The sequence below is a fragment of the Bufo gargarizans genome, chromosome 2 (assembly GCF_014858855.1).
Source record: "Bufo gargarizans isolate SCDJY-AF-19 chromosome 2, ASM1485885v1, whole genome shotgun sequence".
NCBI classification, from domain to species: Eukaryota; Metazoa; Chordata; class Amphibia; order Anura; family Bufonidae; genus Bufo; species Bufo gargarizans.
The window spans coordinates 103,659,472-103,684,241 of record NC_058081.1 but is presented as its reverse complement, the minus strand read 5'-3'; the positions used below and the strand labels follow the sequence as shown (position 1 = coordinate 103,684,241).

At 42.3% G+C, this 24,770-nt stretch overlaps 1 protein-coding gene across 3 annotated transcripts in view; it reads left to right on the top strand.

Moving 5' to 3' along the window:
- LOC122927472 (A disintegrin and metalloproteinase with thrombospondin motifs 7-like) overlaps positions 1-24,770 on the top strand; it is a 97,861-nt gene that overhangs the window by 1,813 nt on the left and 71,278 nt on the right. For 2 of the 3 annotated variants that reach the window (XM_044279344.1, XM_044279345.1), the window contains exons 2-11: positions 14,486-14,841; positions 15,276-15,426; positions 16,380-16,585; positions 16,847-16,930; positions 17,243-17,367; positions 17,555-17,704; positions 18,151-18,294; positions 22,893-23,037; positions 23,236-23,328; positions 24,412-24,557. In XM_044279344.1, the coding sequence (XP_044135279.1) occupies positions 14,486-14,841; positions 15,276-15,426; positions 16,380-16,585; positions 16,847-16,930; positions 17,243-17,367; positions 17,555-17,704; positions 18,151-18,294; positions 22,893-23,037; positions 23,236-23,328; positions 24,412-24,557 (1,600 nt within the window). The other variant, XM_044279346.1, reaches the window with a different exon arrangement.

Below are 24,770 nucleotides of genomic sequence, written 5' to 3'. Positions count from 1 at the left end.
GATTTGATACATATGCAAATTAACCTGAGATGAGTCCTGTCCCTGAGATGAGTCACATACAGGACTCATCTGAGGTTAATTTGCATATGTATCAAATCGGTTTTTATACACAATAAAAGCACACAGAGCTATGGGGACTGGATATTGCGGATGTGCTAGCGGCCATCTAGCAACCCATGTCCTCAGCTCTATACACAAAATCCTGGTGACAGGTTCCCTTTAATGTTTTTTACTCTTAAGAATTCGTCTAAACCCTTTTTGAAACTGTCCACTGCTCCTGCTGTGACCACGTCCGGGTGTAGTCTATTCCACAGATTCACAGTTCTTACAGTAAAGAAGCTTTGACGCTTCTGGAGACTGAACTTTTTCCTCTCCAGTCGGAGGCAGTGCCCCCTTGTCTTTTGAGAGCATTTTACATGGAACAGCTTTTCACAGTATTTTTCCATCTATATATTTGTATAGGTTAATCATGTCCCCCCTTAGACGTCTCTTCTAAAGACTAAATACATTCAATTATTTTAATCTTTCTTCATAACTAAGACCCTCCATTCCCCTTATCAGTTTAGTCGCTCTCCTCTGTACTTTTTGCAGCTCCAGGGCATCCTTTCTAACATGAGCTATATATTCCAGATGAGGCCACACCAGCGCTTTGTAAAGTGGTAGTATCACATCCCTGCCCCGCGAGTCCATGCCTCGTTTAATGCATGACAATATCTTGGTGGCCTTAGAAGCAGCTGATTGACATTGTATGCTGTTATTTATTCTACCATCCACAAGGACACCCAAATCCTTCTCTACAAGTGACTCTCCCAGTGCTACATCACCTAGGACACATGAAGCACATAGATTATTACTACCAAGATGCGCAACTTTACATTTATCCACATTGAACCTCATTTGTCAAGTTGATGCCCAATCACTCAGAGTGTTCAAGTCAGCTTGTAGTATATGGACATCTTCCATAGACTGTACAGTACTACATAGCTTAGTGTCATCTGCAAAAATAGATATGGTGCTATTAATCCCATCCTCAATATCATTAATAAATAAATTAAATAATAAAGGGCCCAGCACTGAACCTTGGGGTACACCACTCATAACCTGGGACCATTCTGAATAGGAATCATTGACCACAACTCTCTGGACACGGTCCTTCAACCAGTTTTTAATCCAATTACAAACTATACTTTCCAGACCTATAGACCTTACTTTACCTATTAAGCGTCTATGAGGGACAGTATGAAAAGCCTTTGCAAAATCCAGAAACACTACAACCACAGCCGCCCCTCTGTCCAGGCTACTACTCACCTCCTCATAAAACCAAATCAGGTTAGTCTGACAACTTCTGTCCTTGGTAAACCCATGTTGGTTATCACTTATAATATTATTTATAATCACATACTCCTGTATTTAATCCATTAAGAGTCCTTCAAACATTTTTCCCACAACAGAAGTTAAACTAACTGGTCTATAATTACCTTTGGAGGACCTTGATCCATTTTTGAATATGGGCACCATGTTTGCCTTGCACCAATCACTTGGCACTGTACCAGTCCCTAGAGAATCCTTTAAAATTATAAACAGGGGCACAGCAATGACTGAGCTCTTTAAGTACTCTTGGGTGTAATCCATCTGTTCACATTTACCCTATTTAACTTCTCTTGGACCATATCTACAGTTAGCCAATTGAGTATATCACTGGATGTACTAACAGCCCCAGCACCACAGATATCAGCTCCTTTCTCTTCTTTTGTATATACAGAGCTAAAAAAACTATTTAGGAAATCTGCCTTTTCCTTATCTTCAGTGACTACCCCCCCTTTACCATTATTTAGGGGACTTACCTGCTCAGGCCTAGGTTTTTTAGCATTTATATATTTAAAAAACTTTTTGGGATTTGTTTTGCTTTCTTTTGCTTCCTGCGGTTTGTTTTGTATCTTTGCTAATTTTATCTCCTTTTTGCAGAGTTTATTAAGCCCTTTGTAATCTTCAAACGCTACAGCTGACCCCTCAGATTGTATTTTTTAAATGCCCTCTTTTTGTATTTTATTGCCCTTTTTACAGTTGCTGTAAGCCATGGGGGGTTTAATTTTAGCCGTTTATACTTGTTACCTAAAGGAATAGATTTTTTTGTGCAATTACGCACTGTGGATTTGAAGCTCTCCCATTTATCCTCAGTATTATTATGTGACAGTAGCTGCTCCCAGTCTATGCCCTGAAATTCTGCCCTCAACCCAGGGAAATTAGCCTTTTTGAAATTCAGTGTCTTTGCTTGTGGTCACTATTACCTAGTGTGTCTCGAACAGTAACATTACCAACAAGCTCTGCATCATTAGAAATTACCAGATCCAACAGAGCATCGCCCCTAGTGGGAGCTTCTACAAACTGGCCCATAAAGTGGTCCTGCAGCAAGTTGAGGAATTTTTTTTCTCTTTGCGGTTGAGGCAGAACCATGACCCCAGTCAATATCTGGGAAGATAAAATCTCCTATTATGTCCACTGTACCGGCCTGTGCCGCCTGCTTTATTTGGTTATACCGTTGCGTTTCTATCTCCTCTGTGATGTTAGGGGGGTCTATAGATTACACCAAGTATTATTTTTTCACTGTTTATATCCCTTTGAACTTCCACCCATAAGGTTTCTACATCCTCACCATTCACACCCACAATTGCCTCTTTCACACTTGTCTTCAGATCGCTCCTCACATACAGGCACACAACACCACCTTTTCTATTGACCTTGTCTTTCCTAAATAGTGTAAAACCTTCAATATTAACAGCCCAGACATGCGAAGAGTCCAACCATGTCTCAGCCACACCAACTACATCTATGTGTTCTTCCAGTACCATAGCCTCCAGCTACCCCATTTTTCTAGCTAGACTTCTGGCATTTGTAAAAATACATTTTAAATTACTATCTGTAAAGTTAATATCTGGGATTTTTTGTTTACCTTGGTTGATTTTTGTATGTAACAGGTTCTTGTTACCAGCAGTTCTATTTTTCATAAATGTAGTTATGCCCAGTCTTTTCCCTATTTTCCTCGCTAACCCCAGCCCCCACTAAATCCCCACTGCCCCCTTCTATAACCCACTCTCTATCTACACTATCTACCCCCTTACCCCCACCCCAGATCCTAGTTTAAAAGCTCCTCCAGGCGTTTAACCATTTTTCCCCCCCAGGGCAGTTGCATCCTCCCCATTAAGGTGCAGCCTGTCCCTACTGTAGAGCCTGTAACCGACAGAGAATTCGGCCCATTTCTCCATGAATCCAAACCCTTCCTTTCTGCACCAGCTTCTGAGTCACTTATTTAACTCTCTAAGCTCCCGTTGTCTCTCTGGTGACGCTCGTGGCGCTGGTAGTATTTCTGAAAACACTACCTTGGAGGTCCTGGACTTGAGCTTCTCACCTAGTTCCCTAAAATCGTTTTTAAGGACTTTCCATCTCCCACTGACTTTGTCATTGGTGCCAATGTGTACCATGACCGCCGGGTCTTCCCCAGCCCCACCCAGCTATCTGTCAATCCGATCCGCAATATGCCGAGCACCCGGCAGACAACACACTGTTCGGCATTCACGGGCTCGACGACAGATGACCCTGTCTGTCCTCCTAATAATAGAGTCCCCTACCACCAGCATCTGTCTAACCTTTGCTGCACTCCTTTTCCCATCCTTCCTGCAGCGGTCATCCTCCTGGTTGCTAGGAGAAACGCCCTGCTGCAGTATTACTGGCCCTGGGCTTTCATCCCTAATATCAACCAAACAGGCATCCAATGATTATTCTGTGGATTCCCCCCCCCCCCCCTTCCCCACACACATTTCAAAAAGCGGAATGAAGCGTTTCCAGCCATTAAACCGTTACAGGAGGGTTGGCAAGCTGACATAACTTTGTATAAATTGGACAACGCCTTTAAAATGAAGCTTCACTTTTGCAGCCAGTTACCATGTAGTAGTAGTAATCTTACTACAACGATGTCCTACTTTGGTTACTACCTACTTGATATGTAGTCACACATCCAGTCCTAATTTAAAGTGGTTTTCCTTGGACTCTGTCCAAAATGCTTCTCACTATAATAACCTGAAGAACTTTTCACATTTCCATGCTGTCTCTCTTTGGGTCACCTCCTACATCTCTGCTTTTTTGAGAGCATATCGTCCATAGGGACAGTACTGTGTGATAAAAATGGCAATATCCATCCCAAGTTGGAGGAGGTAAGGTGTAGAGATTGACTGCATATCTATAATAATCACCTCAAGGTTCCACCTGAGGTGACATTCCTTGCTTCAAAGATGATACATGTCTGAAGGCAACACCCTGTGTTGTCACAATGTTAGGGCTCATGCACACGAACGTTTTTTTGCGTTCCGTATACAGGCCGTATTTTGATTCTGTATACGGAACCATTCATTTCAATGGGTCCGCAAAAGATGCGGATAGCACTCTGTGTGCTGTCCGTATTCGTTGCTCCGTTCCGTGGCCCCCACAAAAATTATGAGGCATGTCCTATTCTTGTCCATTTTGCGGACAAGAATAGGCATTTTTTATAATGGGCCTCCTTGCTTTGAAGGATAGCTGTCAACCTGTTTCCATCTAGCTATGCGGGTGTAAAATCACAAATACTAGGATGCCATGATAGCAAAATTGATCATGAATGTACAGGACCTCCAGACCAAGTCTGCAAGGCTACCTGCACTGTTTGGATGAAATTCACTGCTACCATAGTTGCCAACAGTCCCGAATTTGAAGGGAATTTTCCTCATTTTAAGAGACAGTCCCAGCAAACACCAGGCTGTTTCAGGCCAAAAATGGTTGGGCTATATGTAAAACCCATACATAAGTGGAATTCACAGTTGGGGTTTGGGCCTGGGGTGTTCCTGGGTCAGGGCTTACATTTCCCGGATTCACCAACTACAATGTTCGTAAGTATGCCCCTACTTTTATCCAACTTTTTTTATTTAGTTTTTGAGTCACACTGAGCTATCAGTAAAGTGGTCATCAAAACAAAGTTAATGAAAATTTCACTTGCAAGTTCATGATGGCTTGAGTTGCTGTTTCTGGTACTCTTTACATTGCAGTTGCTTTAGGTCACGCACTCTGAAGCCCCTATGTAACTTAGACTTGGTACCTACCTCTCTCTTCAGCTCTGATCAAAGGACAGAATGACATGCCCTGATACCGCCATTAGGAAAAGCTCCTATATGCAGCACCAAATAGCAATGCATACGGTTGCTCCAAGAGTCTGGATTTTATTTTGTTTTTTACTACTGACAGATGATACGGCCTGTAGATCTAGCAGATGTATAGGTAGTAATAAAATAGGACATTGGTTATCACCAAGAGCGTACACCCATACAGCATGACTGGAAATATAAGACTCTTTGTTGTCCTCTTCTGTCAGGTTACTTTCTGGGAAACCTGGGTAACCACCAAGATATCCTGCATTGCACTTCTTCTACGATTTCCAGGTTATTAAAGAGACACTCTGGGAAAATGTTTTATCTTCTTCCCTGTTTGTAGCAGGCATGGGGTAAATCGCAATGCAGGTAATGTCCTTGCCCATGGTATCATCTTCAGCTTTGTTCCTCAGTGATGGCCGCACTGACTTTCTAAGTGATATAGTGTCTTCAGGGTAGACTGGAAGTCAACCTCTCTATGCATTCCTCTAACATTCACATTGAGCGTCTCATAGGAATGCATGAAGAGACTCACTTTCGGTCCACACTGAAAACACTGTATTATTCAGAGTCACAAGGTTGTCACTGGTCAGGTGGCACCATTGAGGCACGTAACTGAGGATGCTGATACTTTGGGAAGAAAGTGCTCCACAAGAACATTACCTGCACTTCCACTCAAGCGATGCCCGTTACAAATGGAGGAAAATCTAAAACTTTTTCCTGGAGTGTCCTTTTAAGTATCTGCTTTCAGGTGGCCATAATAGAGGTACATTTTAGAATCTGTATTATGGTCACAACAGCTGAACCTGTGGTTCTGCTCAGCAACCTGTACATGTTGCCCGAATAAACCAATGGGCATATAGAGCATTCAGTATCTAAAGCAGGCAGCAGCGCACATTTTCTTCTTCATCATCATCGTTTTCAGATGGGTCTTCTCTATCTCTGTTAGTTTGGACTACTATACCATTCTTTTGTATTTCTGCAAATATCTCTACAGTAGAAATGTGGGAATATGGAGTCAGCCACAGAGATTATTGAAAAGGTTTGCAGGTGGCGATGCCCAATGCTATTGCGAGATCTTTGTATGTACTGAGGGATCTTTCAGTATATTGCTCCAGTATGGCTGGATGTGTACAAAAGCTGGTTGTTCACAGTGGTGGGAGGGATTGTGAAAAAATGCGGAGGTCAGCTACAATAGTAATACAAGCAAAGACTGTCGAAATCTTGCAGTAGAATTTTCTGACTAATCTAAAAACGTTTGAGGATATTGGCAAATATGAGCAGAACCTTGCATAGTTACAATCTCAAAATGACAATCGACCAGTGTTTAGGGTTGAGTTATACTTGGGGAGTCTTAACATTACTTTTAGTCATCATATATATGGTTCAGGCATATGGCATTGTCTGCGCTAGGGCTCTGTCTGGACCTGTAGACACTCGGTGGTTCAACAAGACGCAGTTTTAACCCTGTATGAAATCAGAGGCACATACTGGTACAGAATATTTCTACATGCATAAGCCTTTAAAGGGGCTTTCTGGGATTTTTGTATTTAGGGTCTAGGCTCAGGATAGGCTATCCATATCTGATTGTCAGTGGTCTGAAACCCTGCATCCTGCCGGTCAGCTGCTGAGCAGGTGGCTGGTAGATGTAGAGGAACCCCTGAAGTTAGAGGGACATCACCTTTAGTGAGGACCACCGTATCCCACACACCAACGAGCAGTGGACTATCTTTTCCCCTGCAGTTTGGCACTCCAACACCAGGGGTGTCAATATATTGGCTCTTATCCTATCTTATTTAAAAGAGCCTTCTTCATCCCCATTTTTTTCACTGATTTGATCACGAGGTGTCTTTTTTGTCACCTGTGGTCGCATATGGTATATGCTGTTTTTTCTGTGTACCAACTTCCCCTGAGGAGTCGACACGACAGAAACGTGCCACGTCGGGAGGTCTGAAGAAATTGCATTTTAATAGTGCTAGTGATCAGGTCCATAACCAGGGACAGGTATCCAGACGGGGCGTCCTGAAAAGGGCGAACTCTGTGTAGATAGGCAGAATGGGAGCAGTCCCCTTCCCCCGTTTGTAAGGGTGAGATAGGGTACAGGAACACTACTCCTCCTGACAATCTGCCAATACAAGATACCGTCCGGTCCAGGCAACAAACAGAGCCTAACTGATCCTAGCCACCTGGTTGGTCGGGTAAGACTGCTTGCGTCCCTACAGGCGCAGCAGGTCCATTTATTTACCTTTTCTCTACCAGCGGTGGGGTACCTATTTGGACCCCCTAAATGTTTGTATGTCATGTTGATGCATCCCTTGGTGTGTTTTAATGTATACTCTATAAAAGTTATATTTTAATAAGGATATTTCCCCACGCCTTCTTGTGTTGGGCCTTTACGCATATTGAACCTTGAAATATCAGTGAGGCTTGGTCAACCACTAGCCCCCTTCAATTATTGAGCAGTAGGTCAGTTTTTAAAAGTTGGCGCTGGAACTACACATCTCCGTCCATTGTTTAGTGGACACAGCTGGTTACTGCAACACTTAAATTGGAGCAGTTCTGTCCGCTACACAATGGACATAGCTGTGTAGTCCCTGTACCAACTTCTGACACGGGAGCTACCCTGAACCAGCTAATCGGCAGAGTAATAGGGTGTCAGACCCTCACTGATCAGATATTGATGTCCTATTCTGAGGAAAGCCCATCAATATTACAATCCATCCAATGCCATTTTAATCTTTATTATGTGGACTTTTGATGTGTTCTTCTGTATAAATCTACTGTAAAAGGGTCTGCTGGCTTCCAGCCCAAAAATATGTTTTACAACCTGTTGCTTTTGGCTCCTTACATGAACTAGTTCATCCCAAAATAATTGTCTTAAAGTCCCTTTGAAGATGTCTTCTTATTGACACTGATTAACATCCACCCCATACTGGTAGGTTCATGTACAGTCATTGAAGAGCATATAAAAATAATCAAACCGAAAATCAGTTTTTTTCCAGGAATTTGAGGGCTCAGTGGTCAGGGCTGGTGCCGTGAAGCTCTGATGTCTTGGGTTCAAATCTGCATGGAGTTTGTATGTTCTCCACATGTTTGCATGTATTTCCTTGCAGTACCAAAAACTTACTTATATGTTATTAGGCCCTCACTTGCTTGAGATAAGGAATTTCGATTGTGATCTGCACTAGATACGAGGATTGATGAGAGAGATAACAATCTCCGCATAGCACTGTGGAATTTGTTTGTGCAACTGAAATAAATAAGAATTATTTTTTTCTCAATAAAAACAATTGTTAAAAAAAATTATAATTCAACCTTTGTGTAGAACCTACAACAACAGACTTCAACCTGATATCTATAGATTAAAGGGATTGTGCAACGGTTTAATATTGATGACAACCCTTTAATTTAGGTGTTTGTGTTGTAAACCCTAGGTAGGTAGGTGGCCCTCATCATCACTTATGTACAAATCACTCATTGAATTGTCCACAGTTTTGCTAGTATATTTTTTTTCACTTTGAAGCTTGATCTTGTATTCAGTAGTATGCTGCAGTTGGGAATATCTCCCAGTAAGCTGAAAATATTTATATAATATACTATATGTAGAAATATGGTCCCCAAGCCAAGATCTCTGGGTCTACCACTATATGGACTACTCATGTTTATTCCATATTCTCTCTCGTACAGCTGACTCTAGGGAGAAGCCTTCCTAAATTGGTCTCTGTGCACACATATAGGGGAAGATTTAACTGGTGTGAAGGAAAACTGGCTTAGCTGTCCAAGCTGACCAATCAGATTCCAAATCAAATTTTCCAAAGGAGCTCTGAAAAATAAAGGACAAATGGACAAAAGCTATCAATCTTTACAGCCACGGTCTCATGAAAGCTTAGGCCTGTTTCACACTTGCGTTTTGATTTCCAGTTTTAAGATTCAGCAGAGGATCTCAAAACCGGACCAAAACGGTTCCATTTGATGTTAATACATCCGGATGCATTCATTCCGTTAGGATGAGGTTGTGTTACATCAAAACGGAACAAACCGTATCGGGCACTAAAATCATTGAATGTCAGTGGGTAACAGATCCAGTTTTATCAGATCTGAAAAAAAAACTTTGATTTTACATTGATTTTGCTGCTAGATCCGGTTTATTCCGTTTCGCAGACCGGACAACAAACCTCAGCTTGCAGCAGTTTTGTGTCCAGTCAAAAAACACAACCTAATCACTTTTGTCTCTATTGACAATGAATGGGGACAAAAGGGAACCGTTTTGGCCTGGTTTTGAGATCCTTTGCTGGACCTCAGAACCGGAATGCCACAACGCAAGTGTGAAACAGGCCGAATTATCAAATACCAGGAATCCCATATTGATAAAACTCCTTGCATTGGCAATAGAGTCAGCTTCCACTGCCAGGAACATTAGGCACGCTACTATTCATGAAACCAATAAGCTATAAATCTGCATATGTGACTTCTTATAATGTTAGCATTATATTCCGGATATAACTGAATCTTAGATCATCCGTATATCTTCCTCCAATTTAAAACTAGTAAATATAGTAAATGTAGTTTAGTAATTCCTGTATAGATCATCAAATAGAACAAATGAAAAGTCCTCACATCTGAAGGGTCTGTACTACCTAAGACTAGTCCAGGGATGCACATTGCTTCTGTATAATGCATTTTCCTTGTTTGTTATGGCTTATTTCTAGCAGTCCACACGTGGGTCCTAGATGTAGACGTCAGCTGGTTCCTGTCAGTCCAGCTGGGAGGCAGCTGTACATGGGACTTGGATTGCTGTGGACAGTGGAGTGCTAATTAGTGCCAGAGGGGGAAGGGACGACCTAACATCGCAGTCCTGCAGGTTCCCAGAGATGGGAATACATAGACTACAAAAGACTGCTGGCTGCATTTTTTTACAAAGTTTCTCCTGGGAAAAAAATTTGGAAAAAAAGATCACGGGATTTATTAGGGGAAAAACTGCATTATTCATATTATACGAATAGCAGTGGTTTTGAATCCTGGCCTAGATCGCACATAGCCACAGGACGGACATTACATAAAGTGAGGAAGCCCCAGTAATCTCCTCTTGTCATGAGTCATAGAAAATAGTTTTTGACAATCCCAGGGAGAACATAGAACAGCTTCTTTTTGCCAAGAATAATAGCTTTTTTTTTATTAGATCATTTTTATTCATTCACAAACAAACAAAAAAGTAAAACAACTTATATTTTCCAACCTATTATTCCCCCCTTTCCTTGACCCACCCTTGAGAGATAGGGGGGAGAAGAGAGGAAAAAAAAAATTACCTCTCTATCTTATTATTCAACCAAAAATTCCATACACTAAAAAAAGAATCCTTCTTACCCCTATTATTATAGATTATCCTCTCTATCTTAGGGCTCTTTCACACCTGCGTTCTTGTCTTCTGGCATAGAGTTCCGTCGTCGGGGCTCTATGCCGGAAGAATCCTGATCAGTTTTAGGCCTCTTTCACACGACCGTTTTTTTTTTCCGTTTTGCGGGCCGTTTTTTGCGGTCCGTATACGGAACCATTCATTTCAATGGTTCCGCAAAAAAAACGGAATGTACTCCGTGTGCATTCCGTTTCCGTATTTCCGTTTTTCCGTTCCGTTTAAAGATAGAACATGTCCTATATTTGGCCACAAATCACGTTCCGTGGCTCCATTAAAGTCTATGGGTCCGCAAAAAAACGGAATGCATACGGAAATGCATCCGTATGTCTTCCGTATCCGTTCCGTTTTTTGCGGAACCATCTATTGAAAATGTTATGCCCAGCCCAATTTTTTATATGAAATTACTGTATACTGTATTTGCCAAACGGAAAAACGGAACGGAACAACGGAACGGAAACGGAACCACAACGGAAGCAAAAAACGGAACAACGGATCCGTGAAAAACGGACCGCAAAACACTGAAATGGACATACTGTCGTGTGAAAGAGGCCTTATCCTAATGCATTCTGAATGGAGAGAAATCCGTTCAGGATGCATCAGGATGTTTTCAGTTCAGGACCGGAACGTTTTTTGGCCAGAGAAAATACCGCAGCATGCTGCGCTTTTTGCTCCGGCCAAAAATCCTGAACACTTGCTGCAAGGCCGGATCCGGAATGAATGCCCATTGAAAGGCATTAATCCGGATCCGGCCTTAAGCTAAACGTCGTTTCGGCGCATTGCCGGATCCGTCGTTTAGCTTTTTCTGAATGGTTACCATGGCTGCCGGGACGCTAAAGTCCTGGCAGCCATGGTAAAGTGTAGTGGGGAGCGGGGAAGCAGTATACTTACCGTCCGTGCGGTTCCCGGGGCGCTCCAGAGTGACGTCAGGGCGCCCCACGCGCATGGATGACGTGATCGCATGGCACGTCATCCATGTGCATGGGGCGCTCTGACGTCACTCTGGAGCGCCCCGGGAGCCGCACGGACTGTAAGTATACTGCTCCCCCGCTCCCCACTACTACTATGGCAACCAGTACACTGTACACTATGCGGTAAAATTGACCTGTTATCTTCATTCTCCAGGTCAGTATGGGTCCAACGATACCACACTTGTATAACTTTTCTTGCGTTTTAATCCCCAAAAAAATAATTAAAACCTTTGATAAAAAAAACATTTTTTAGAACCATATTCTGACCCGATAGCTTTTTTGTAGTTATGTGTACGGGGCTCATTTTTTGTGGGACGATCTGTTCTTTTCAGTGATACCAATTTGAAGTGTGTACGAGTTTTTGATCACTTTAAAAAAAAAAATTATTGGGTAGTTGAAGTGACAAAAAATGGCAAATTGGCTGTTTTTATTTTTTTTCCCGTTACGCTATTTGCCATTAATATTGTTATATTTTAATAGTATGATCATTTTCAGAGCTGAACCCAGACATACCACAATTTTCACCGATGCTCCGATGCTCTCCTTTGCCCTGCGCTAAATAGCGCAGGGCAAACACATTTTCAGGAGTTCCGGTGACGTATTGGGACTCTCCATGGGGCTGCCTGGAAGCCCGGTGACGTCACTGGCACTGATGGGCAGGCTTTAGCGCTGCCCTAGCCAGTAAAACGGCTAGAGCAGCGCTAAAGTCTGCCCATCAGTGCCAGTGACGTCACCGAACACACTGCCGGGCGGAAGCTTCCGCCCGGCAGTGTGTTGTTGTAAACAAAAGAGCCCGTGCCCTGCGTGATCTAGCGCAGGGCACTGGAGCGCATCGGAGCATGAGATGCTCCGATGCTAACATCAGGGGGGCGGCCTGGGTGAAAATATGGGTATGTCCGGGTTCAGCTCTGAACCCGGACATCCCCTTTAAAGGAAGCTTGTCACATTGAAAATTCACTACAAACTGCAGGCAGCATGTTATACAAGATAGAACATGAGGAGCCGAGCAGTGTGATACATAGCTTTGTAAGACTTATATAACTGGAAATTGATTCATTTAATGAGGAGCTGTAGCCTCTCCTGACTGGTTTAGTAAATAAGTGTATTCCATATGCAACAACACTGGGATTATTCTTATGACTCTATGTTGTATCATTCTTCTTCTATTCTTGCTGGATGTGTATGGATAAAGATACAGATGGGAGTTACTAGTTTGGTTTGGCTCCCTGCACAGTCTGATATTGTCCAATCAGTGCTGTCAGTGTCAGACTGTGCAGGATTTCGGGGGTACTATATCTCCTTGTGGAGAGAGGGCCTTAGGCTACTTTCACACTGCGTTTCTGGGTCCGCCTGCGACATCCGTTTAAGGGCTCTCACAAGCGGCCCAAAACGGATCAGTTAAGCCCCAATGCATTCTGAATGGATAGGGATCCGTTCAGAATGCATCACTTTGGCTGCGTTTGGTCTCCGTTACGTTTTTTAGATGGTCACTAAAATGCAGCTTGCAGCGTTTTGGTGACCGTCTGACTATACAGAGCCTAATGGATCCGTCTAGACTTACAATGTAAATCAATGGGGATGGATCCGTTTTCACTGACACAATATGGTGCAATTGAAAATGTTTTGACTTAGACTTTTTTTAAAATAAATAATATAAATGGATCCGTTATTAACGGATACAAGTGTTTGCATTATTCGTGCAGATCCGTCTGTGCAGATACAAGACGGATCCGCACAAAACGCAAGAAGCCTTAATTGGCGTGAGGAGACTTATAGGACGTACATTCTGGGAAGAAAGGGATTCAAATGAGCTCATTTTTTAGAGGCAGAGCTTGTTAAGAGCTCATTTGCATCCCTTTCTTCCCAAAATTTCAGAGGAGCATGTATGGCCTATAAATCTCCTCATGCCAATTAAGGTGCTCTTTCCCGAAGGAGAGATAGTAACCCCCCCCCCCCCCAAATCCTGACCTAGGCCTCTCAACCAAGTTAATCCAGTACTCTCTGCTCTGCACTGATGAGGGCCAATCACCCTGAAACAGCTGTCTGCAGATGAGATGCTGGCTTATTTATTATCCAAGTCATGTCTCAGGGCCTATTTAAATTGTTAAACATTGACTTATAGGATAGCTGCCTTACATCTGGTGACATTAGAGGCAGAGCTTGTTAAGAGCTCATTTGCATTATTTTCTTCCCAGATTGTGCAGGGGATCACACACCCAACTGGTACCACCCATCTGTAACTTTATCCATTAACTTCTAGCAGGAATATAAGAAGAACGGCACAATATAAAATCATAAGAAACAATTCTCCAGAATTGTTAATGCATGGGGAATGCAAGTAGCTACTAAAAAAGGCCGGTCAAGAGAGGTGATATGTCCTCTTGAAACCCCAACACTTTACTTCGGAGTCCAGTGGATGGTCCTACTTAAAGCTATCTTGGTATGCACACTTATACAGGGTACCCATTGGACACCTAAGCATAGAGAAGCCAGGGATTTCTATGAATGAAGTTCTACTAATCTTTCATACAAATCCATATCTCACTCTACTCAGCTCCTCCTGTTCTAGTGTATAACAAGCTATCTGCAGACTGTACACGGGTTACAGGGTTGACAAATTCACACCCAGTGTCTGAGGTCTGGTGTACAAATGAATCAGGTTGAATATTATCTAATTTGTCTGGTTTTCATCATATGAAAGATAGGTATTGATCAGATGCTCTCCAAACACTTCAAACAATACAGTAAATGAGGAAATGGTCTTTTCAATCGCTGCCAAGATACTTTTTAGAAATAGTCACTGAATATCTGAATGCAGTATGGTAACCCAACACCATCCTTAACCACCCCATACAGTATTCTGATATCACAATGGGGCATTACACAGAAACTGAATATGAGTATAATGAGCGACTCAACTTTTGTCTTCTCAGATGTTCCTCTCAGCTTTTCCCTGGATGCAGACATTGTGCATCCTGTCCGAGTAGATGAACATGGTAGTTTCCTAACCTATGACCTAACTCCCCGCAATCTACAGAAGAGGGGACTTTCTTCAAGCACTGGCTCCTCTACCTATTATGAGATCAAATACAAAGGAGTTGAATTGACCTTCAACCTTAGTCAGAACCACCAGCTGTTGGCCCCAGGCTTTGTGAGTGAGTGGCGTAATGGAGGCATCCGGGAATCAAGAATTGTTAGTCGACCTTCAAGCTCATGCCATATGCAGGGTGAAGTACAGACCCATCATCAACATGTTGGAAATGCTGCTATCAGTATCTGCAGAGGTCTGGTAAGTGGAGAACCACTGGATTCATTACTACATGTGGTCACTGAAGCATTTTTCCCCTCAAATATTTAGAATATATTAGCAGAATGTGAAGTTCTGGTACATAACATCTCATTGTTAGTTATGTCCCAGGGTGAATGGGATTTGGTGTGTCTGATGAGGGTTTCCCAGGTGTGCAGAATTTGACTTGTGTGAGGGATGTCTAATCCCAGGTGTGCAAGGTCAGACAAAGTGTTTGAGGGCTGAGTTGCCAGGTGTTCCGGGCCTGACACATTTAAACATCTGTTTGTCTTGTCTTGTCACCGATCAGACGTAAAGATCTATCTTTGCCTCCAGGTTAGAATTTTATATTAGTTGATTACCACAATGACCAGCAACATATTTATCTTTCCACTTAACTTTGTCTTTTTTTTTTCCATCTTATACTTTTCCACAAGAGAGGCGTCTTCCAGTTGGAACATGAAGATTTCCTGATAGAACCAATGACTACCGTAGAGCCCTCCTTAGAACAAGGAATACCTCATCGGATCTACCGGCGTCATTTAGTTGAGGATCAGCAGTCAGGGTACAGTAGCTGTGGTGTTAAGGGTAAGTCTATTTCAAATTCTCCTCACTTTTTCACAGAACTTTTCATGCCCAATTAATATGATGATCTAATGTGATATTTTCTTATCTGTACTTTAAATTGGGATTTTTGGACAGGAGTCAGTCACCAGGAAATTCACTATTAAATCAGGCGCAGAGACTTGTAGAGCTAGCTCAGCTGAATGTAATGATAGAGTTAGAGATTTGTTGCTTCATTCTGGAGAAAAAGTACTTTTATCCCATATGCAAATGAGCAGTTAAGTGCACAGAGGGCATTCCCAAGCCTCTTTGTGCACCCTTGCTCCTCCTGCCAGCCCCTACCCCTCTTTCTTGGTTGACAGGACCAGACAAGATAACTATGCAGGAACCTCGCCCTGTCAATCAAGAAAGAGAGCGAGGTGTGGAAGGAGAAAGCAGGAGGAGCAAGGATGCACAGAGTGTATTGGGCCCACCCTTGGTGCACTTAACTGCTCATTTGCATATGTATTGAACATATGTATAGTACTTTTTCTCAAGAATGAAGCAGTGGTTCACTAAGCTGATCTAGCCCTGCGAGGTATTGTGCCTGGTTTAACAGTGAATTTCCTGGTGACAGACTCCCTCTTAGGGTGCATTCACACGCCCGTGCTCATTTTGCATATCACACGAGACGTGTGCACCCCGCATCGCGTGTAGACACATTGACTTCAATAGGTCTATGAGCTGCCAGATGCAGCCAAAGATAGGAGAAAAACGGGCATGGCCGTCAAATGTTCATACAGGGGCATAGCTACAGGGGAAGCGGCTGCTGTGGGGCCCGTTTAAAAATTTACTGTGGGGCCCAGTCAACTGTAGTTACGGCACTGTGTTCATGTGAATGCACCCCAATTCTCAGTATGCTTTTCAATATATGTTTATGTGAAACTTGCAGTTTATAGGAAAATGCTGAACACAGATTTACATCTATATTTTGATAGAGCATCCAGATTCCCATGATAAGTGGGAGAGGAGAAGGGAGCGCTGGGAACAGTCAAAGGCACGAGAGAGAATAGAGCGACTTATATCTCGGAGATCCATTAGCAAGGAGAAGTGGGTGGAAACCCTAGTTGTGGCTGACTCCAAGATGGTGGAATATCATGGAAAAAACAGTGTAGAGAACTACGTACTGACTATTATGAATATGGTGAGAAAGGATGAATATATGTTCGTATTACATTAAGAAGACCACTCCCTTATCCAGACCAGATTTTCTGTGACAGATATAAGTACTATGCATATTGGTCATCTCTATTTTTCCATGCAGTTTTTGGTGGTCATGTTATAGAGATTTCACTGTATCTCATACATAGCCCTGGCACCTGGCATCGTCCCCTATTGCTTATTTCAATCTTTTTTTTATATATCTTATACATATATCCCTTTTGATTTTATTTTTTTTAAATAGGTAGCTGGACTTTTCCATGATGCCAGTATTGGGAACAGGATAAACATCGTTGTTGTTCGCTTGATCCTACTGGAGAGTGATGAGGTAACAAGGAGAGGCATCCTATTGACATGCAACCACCTTTGGGGCTGTGGAACAAGAGAATAAAGGGAGGTAAACATCAGAGAGATTAGAGTAGTTGAGTAGCTGCAAGAATGTGCAGGATGGAAGGGTATAAATTGGTTTGACTGAGGGAATGAGTTAAAGGCTGAATGTACCGTATCTACTGAAAGTACATAGAGAAACCTGTAGAATGACTAAGGCTGAAATATGTTTGTCAGAAGTGCAGGAGAGGCGAGAAGGAGAGCTTGGCTGGTCTTCCTATTTTTAATATGTCATGGTCTTCTCATCTCTAAGGAGGAGCTGAAGGTTTCACATCATGCTGACAACTCTCTGCGCAGCTTTTGCAAGTGGCAGAAGGCCATGAACATGAAAAGTGAAGAGCATGCTTTACATCATGATGTTGCCGTTCTTCTTACCAGGTCATCGAATATATAGACCATCTAGATCAAGTAACTCCACTTTTCACAACACAGTGGCCATCAGTCTCAGGCCACGTAACACAGCACAAACAAACCCTACACACCCTATAAACTCACTCAGTAAACCTGCAGTACTCATACAGCATATCCAGAAATACTTATGCATTAACTTTTTTTTTTATTGCAGACGAGACATCTGTGCTTCCATGAATCGTCCATGTGAGACTCTAGGTCTTTCCCATGTGTCTGGAATGTGCCAACCTCACCGCAGTTGTAATATAAATGAAGACACTGGTCTTCCAACAGCCTTTACTGTCACTCATGAATTAGGACACGGGTAAAATTTTATTTAGATTTTTGACAATGTAGACTCACATGTGACATGTCTGGTTGCATCTTCATTCATAACATCAGCTTTGCCAATGTTAGACAGAACATATCTTCAGTTAGCAATGTCAGTGGTGTCATACAGGGGCGGATTGGCCATAGACCTTAGAGGGAAATTTCCCGGTTGGCCGATGCCCAGCCAGTGGAAGTTTTTCTGGATGTATTTTGTGATGTACTGTGGTATTTGGCTCTTTTGGGGCAGTATAATGTGCCACAATATGGTATTGTTGGCCCTGCCTTCCATCAATTTGGACCCGACTACAAAACGGGGCCACTTCTAGTATTTTTTCCAGGGCCACTTTAAGTTCCCAGTCCGCCCCTGCTGTCATATGTATAAAAACTGTAAACTGCACCTTTTTGTCTCCCTTGAATGACTTTTATTCCTCTTTGGCCTAGTTTTGGGGTACAACATGATGGCGTTGGGAATGATTGTGAACCCAAAGGAAAGAGACCTCATATCATGTCACCACAATTATTGTATGACACATCTCCGCTAACCTGGTCACGCTGCAGCCGAGACTACATCACTCGCTTCTTGGAGTAAGTTTCAGAAACTGTTACATGAATGTTCCTCTATATCAGGGATCAGCAACTTCCGGCATTTCAGCTGTTGTGAAACTACAACTCCCAGCATGCTCCACTAATTTCAATGGGAGTTATGAGAACAGCCAAGCAAGTGTGCATGCTGGGAGTTGCAGTTTCACCACACCTGGAGTGCCGAAGCTGGCTGACCCCTGCTGTATATCTTCATACCATGTAATATTGTTTTCCTTCCTTTGCCTTACCAATTTTTTTTGATTTTTTTTTACCACACACTGATGGGATCAGTCTTCAAATCACTGTTTTATTTGAAAGAATAGCTGCATTCCATGACAAATTATAGTAGATGTGAGTTTGTTAGTGTATGAATGATGATTTTGTTAGTTTGTGAACTAGGCTGATTTCATATGTGCCGTTTTTATGCAGTTTTTTTTACACAATTGTAATTTAATAGTTAAAAAAGTCAATTAGCCAGAGTGTAAAATGGCTACAAAGACTGTCTCTATTTGGAGGACTCAACACATATGTGTTTTACCATGGGCAACCCCAGTGCCCCTCTGGTATCAGTGGCGTAACATGCAAAAAAACATTTTGGGTGAGATTTATCATATGCTTTAAACCAGAAACCTGAACTTACAAGTCACAAGTTTTGGTGCATGCATTATTTGTGCTAAATTTGAGCCTTTTTACCTTTTTCCGATGCTGCGTTACATTCCTGAAAAATGGGTGGAGCATAGGTGGGGCCTAATGGGAGTGGAATGGCCTCTTGCAGGTGCCCAGCAAATTTACTATGACTTACACCAGAAGCTGGCATAAATTATAGCACAATACTATTCCATCACCTAGCTGGTGTAGATTTGACTTTCTGGCACAAAGAGTGCCAGGGATGCGCCTAATTTATTTAGAGAAGAATTAAGTGCATCTCATTCCAATTCCAAGGGGATCAAGACTGGCATAGGAAAGACCAGTCTTAATAAAGCTCCCTTAAAGCGCTGAAGTACTTGGGACCCCAGAAGAACTTTCTGAAATGCGTAGGGTCATTAGAAATAATCAGCTAGAGGGGGAATCATTCAGATAATCTCTTCTCTCTGCTCATAGGATATTGTAATACCTTTAATATAAGGTCTATTTCAGTTCCCTATGGCTTGTTCAGTGAATTGTGAAAGGATATCTCTATCTATCTATCTATATTCCCACACTATAAGACGCATTTTTTTGCCCAAAAAATCTGGCTAAAAGTTTACTGCGTCTTATAATGTGACGATTGATTTCAACACTCCCCCTGCAGTTTCTACCTGTACTATAAGTGTATCACAGGCCGCTGCCATTGTCACTATGCAGCACAGCACAACCTGCGGTACTCCGGGGGAGTGTTGAAGGTAATGGGGGAACTCTCACTGCTGCAGCTAGTCAGGATCACTCTCTCAGACCAGGATCGGTCTGTTTCCTACACATATATACTGTATGTCATGCCACTGTATATACTGTCACTGTATATAATGTAATTGTATAATATTGTTGAGGGGGCCCTGACAATAAAGTCTTTTAGTCCTCCTCCTGGGTGGGCCCCTTCTGAGTTCAGGCCTTGCAGCAGCCACTTCCCCCTGCTTCCATTATAGCTACGCTCCTGGACGTAGTGACTTCGGAGGCTCTAATGTGACAAGTCACGTGGGTTTTAAACAACCAGGAGACATAGGGCACCAGTAATAAATTGCAATATGAAAAGAAAGGTGACCCATTCTCACGTAGAAATAGTACTATTATGCAACAATAAACACATGCAACTGAGGGGGCCCTGTATGGCAGCAAAATAGTTTTTCTTATTTTCCTCCATCTCAAACATAGGTAAGTCCAGTGCTTCTTATAGTATGGCAATATGGTATACATTTTTTTCTCTCTTTTTTCGTCATTTACTTTGTCCAGGAATGCAAACATTTAGAGCTTCATGACTTACTGATTTTACTTTTACAAAGCTGGAACATAATTTTGCTGTACCTGCCAATGTGAAGGTCTATATAGTATGAAGGTTAATTATCTACTACTTGCTTGTACGGCTTCACACATTAACGCTTAGTGTTCTACGTGGTATGTAGGTTATGTGGTCCATTAGTTACATGACAGTGGTCTCCTATATGTGTAATATTTAACCAACAAGGTTGCTGACTCCTTCCAGGTAACTGAGCTGAACACAGAACGTGAATATATTTAGTCATTTTATTCATTTGATTATATATAGCAGGCATGCTAAACCTGCGTCCCTCCAGCTGTTGTGAAACTACAACTCCCACAATGCCCTGCTGTAGGCTGATAGCTGCAGGCTTTTCGGGCATGCTGGGAGTTGTAGTTTTGCAACAGCTGGAGGGCCGCAGGTGGAGCATGCCTGATATATAGGAATTCCATTCATTCTGTAATTATAATCTATAAGACAGTGTCTATAAATTTGATCATCATTTTTGAATTATTATATATCATTCCATATCGTCCAACATCTCCAATTAACACTGTTGTCATCTGTTTAGTCTATGTACCCACTTGTAGTTGGTTTGATTAACCAAGGTTGACTTTTGGAATTGACCTAAAGTTGGTTATATGTGATTAGGAACCCAAGGGAAAAACCTTGACCATGTACTACATGAAGAAGCCCCTACAGGCTTAACGGTCAAAGAAACCCCTTCAGAATAAAGGTGTCATCCAAAATTTTGCAAGCAATGGCCTATCCTCAGGATAGACCATCAATATCTGATTAGCGAGGCTCCAAAACCCTGCACTCCCACCGCTGTTTTGCGGTGGCTCCAAAACCAGAACTACTCAACACTGACCATTGTACAGTGGGAGCAGCGCTGGCATAACCATCTTCATCCATTACATCATGGATGGAGCTGTGTAGTTCCAGTGCCAGAATTACTGCAGAATAGCTGATCAGTGGGGGGCGAGTTGTTGGACTCCCACAAATCCAACATTGGTGGCCTATCCTTGGTATATACCATCACTTGTAAATTCCTGGACAACTCATTTAGCTTCTATGAAGATATTTAATGTTCCTGTTCAGCAAACAGTTGTGACCCTATGTGATTCTGCTCATTAGGACATTCACAGCTGCAGAGCTATATTTCTGTTCTCCAGGATGTGAACCAAACAATTCAGCTTATTTTATGATGATTTCCAGCCATATGCTTTTTAATTTTATCTGACCCTTACATGGACATAATAAATCTTTTGCAAACAGCCTACGCACCCCTGAAAACAGGCCGGACAATAGCTGTCCCTGCTTCTCTCCACTCTGCCTCCCTCCAACTTGCTTCCTCTAAAGTTTCCAAACACAAACAAGAAGATCAGCCACTTCCTGCCACATCACAATCACAGATAACCATGAAATATGGCCTGGAAAAATAAAGATCACCATGATAGAAAGTGCACACTGTGTCAAGATGCTGAGGGGTTAATCCTCCGCCTTGTGCAGTCACTCATCAGCCCTTTTTTCCATATGCTTGTTGAGTTGTACATTTGTATAGCGACTGCAGCTGACAAAGACATCCAGGTGACCATTAATGAAATTAATGGGGATATCCCTTGATTAATATAATAAATGATGGACATCATATAGCATGGCAACCTCTTTCTAACAAAGTTAGAACCAGCCCTGCACCTCACATGGACCCAGAGATCTCCCCATTCATTGTTTCAATTGCTTTGCTAGATTTATTTTAAGCTGGCAGATCAGGGGGTGTGTCCTTTCTCAGGAGGAGTGTCCTTTCTACTGCAGTGGCAGTTGAACGGTAGAACTGAGTATGTGCATCCACCTCAGGAGATGGACAGAGAAATTAGAAAAACAACAAACAGCGGGTGGCGCTATACAGATACATTTTATTGAATAACTCAGTGGCTATACTACATTTTTTATTACATGCAATTACAAAAATATTTAGATTCAGATGCAGGTTTGAAAAATGTCGAATATTTTTTATGGGACAACCCCTTTAAGCTTTGGAGTCATCTTTAGTGCAGTGGTATTACTTTAGCCAATGTATAAGACATCTTCTAGCTTGCCCTCCCAATTGGATATTACATTTTTCTCTAGGAGCTTCCTTTTCAGATCCTGGCAAAAAAAAAAAAAAAAAGCCAAGACAACATACAGCAGTATTTTGACCAGCGGAAACCATAACTGAAACCCGATGGATCCGAGTATAGTCAATGTGATCCATCAGGCGCTGTTGATGTCTGGCATTGTCTGGATCCAGAACTTTAGTTTTTTTGGTTTTGTTTTTCAGTTACTATAATGGAGAATGGAAAAGTGTCGCTGCTGTGAACCTAGCTTAACCAAAAAACAAGCTTTTTATAGCAATATTCTTCAACTTTCATTCTCAAGTTCCCTTAATAGGTTGCGGACTATTTTAGATTTGCACAGGTTACAAAATTAGTGCATCAGTCTTCACCACAATCGTTTTCTGGGAAGATCCTTTGAACATGACCTCTGGGAGGTATTTGATAAATTGTGTGTAGTAGCCACCATAGATTATGAGATGTGCACTTTGTAGTCATTAAGTGGTATTTATATGTTCTGTAATAATTTTTGTGTCTTTGTGAATTTATTTTAATAGCCGTGGATGGGGTCTTTGCCTGGATGATCCACCTAGTAAAGAGTTCCTAGATTTTCCGTCTGTGCCCCCAGGAGTCCTGTATGATGTTGGACACCAGTGCCGATTACAATATGGATCTGTTTCCACCTTCTGCCAAGACATTGATGTAAGTCAGTTGTCTATAATCAGCTGATAAATTATTTGGGAATATAGTATTCATCTCATATGGCCTCATTCATTGGTAAAACGTCACAATGTTACCTCCATCACCAGTTAGGGTTGCATCCAAAAATGATAAACAGTTGTTTTTGATGCCCTGATTAAAAGCCATCTCATGCATATTGTCGATACTCCCCTCTTACAGAATGTGTGTAACTCACTCTGGTGCTCTGTGGGAACCACATGTCACTCTAAGCTGGACGCTGCCGTGGATGGAACCATCTGTGGTGATAATAAGGTAGGAAGTAGACACATAGACACACACGCGTTTCAAAGAGAAAACCAATTTTCATCTCTCAGTGGAAAGAATAAAAGTGTAAAGTCTATACTCAACATCAATGCCTCCAAACCAGGGTTTAGTGGAGCACTGGGTTTCCTAGGAACCTGGCGTGTATAGTATTTACAGTATATGTATAGTTATATACACCATCTATAGTTATGACCCTGCCTAGAAGACAGTATCAGCAAGAGCTGTCTCCTCACAAGAGGCATGGCATAGTATTAGGGATTCCAAGAGTTATGTCTATATGCAGTATCAAAACATATCAGGGGATAAAAATTTGTTTGATGGGAAATATATTCCTGGAGCATGAGATTTTTTTTTGAAGAATGTACCTATTGGTATGGCAGTTGGTCTGGAATCACTGCATCAACCAACAGATTTGGCTTTGGGCTAAACCTAAGGGTGTTATCCAGGCAGTCCCTTGGTTTTCACCCTTTAACACCTATACAGGGATCTGGACTTCACTGCAGGGACAAAATGAGGCCACTACCTCCTGGAGTAGTTTTCTGTGTGGATCACAGCTGACCCACGCGGGGGTCAGAGACACCGGTGTAGAGCACCAAGAGATAAGACAAAATCATATTCAGGGACAGGCCAAGGTCAGGGCAGGCAAGAGTATGAGCAATAAATGGTCCGAGGTAAGGGCAGGCAGCGAAGGGTCAATACAGAGGTCAGGCACAGGTAGGGTCAGACAGCAGAGGGTCAGAATCAGAAAATCAGGCAAAAGTTTGTTCATGGCCAGACAAACAGATACAGCACACTTTCGAAGGAACTAGCAAGCTAGGTAACCTATTGTTCAGGCACCTTCCCATAGTGTAAGGTGCCTTAATTACCAAACGATGACCAGTGTAAATTGGGGTGCATGCGCTGGCCCTCGTTCTACATGCAAGGAAGCAGGCTTTGTGCGATTGAGATTTGCTTCATGGCTGTGATAACCCCATCAGGTCTGAGGGACACATTCCTCTAAACTGCATGTAGTGACAATTGTAGATGGTGTGATGACTGTTTTTGATAAATATTTATCTGTCTGGTTTGCAGTGGTGCTTTGGTGGTGATTGCATCCCAGTTGGACAACGGCCTTCTGCTGTGGATGGAGCATGGGGATCCTGGAGTTCATGGTCATCCTGTACGAGAAGTTGTGGTGCTGGTGTACAGAGTGCGGAGCGGCACTGCAGTAGTCCATCGTATGTAACACACGTGCGCTGTGTTAATGTTACCTGTCATTTTTTATATTATTATTACTGGTAATGAGAGTGATAGTTGGGTCACAATATAGTGAATCTCTTCAGGAGTTTCCTAGCATAGGATCACATAAGCTCTAAAACCCTACTAAAAGCCAACTTGTGTGAATGCGAAGCAACGCTGAACAAAAATATGTAATTACATACAGATTATTC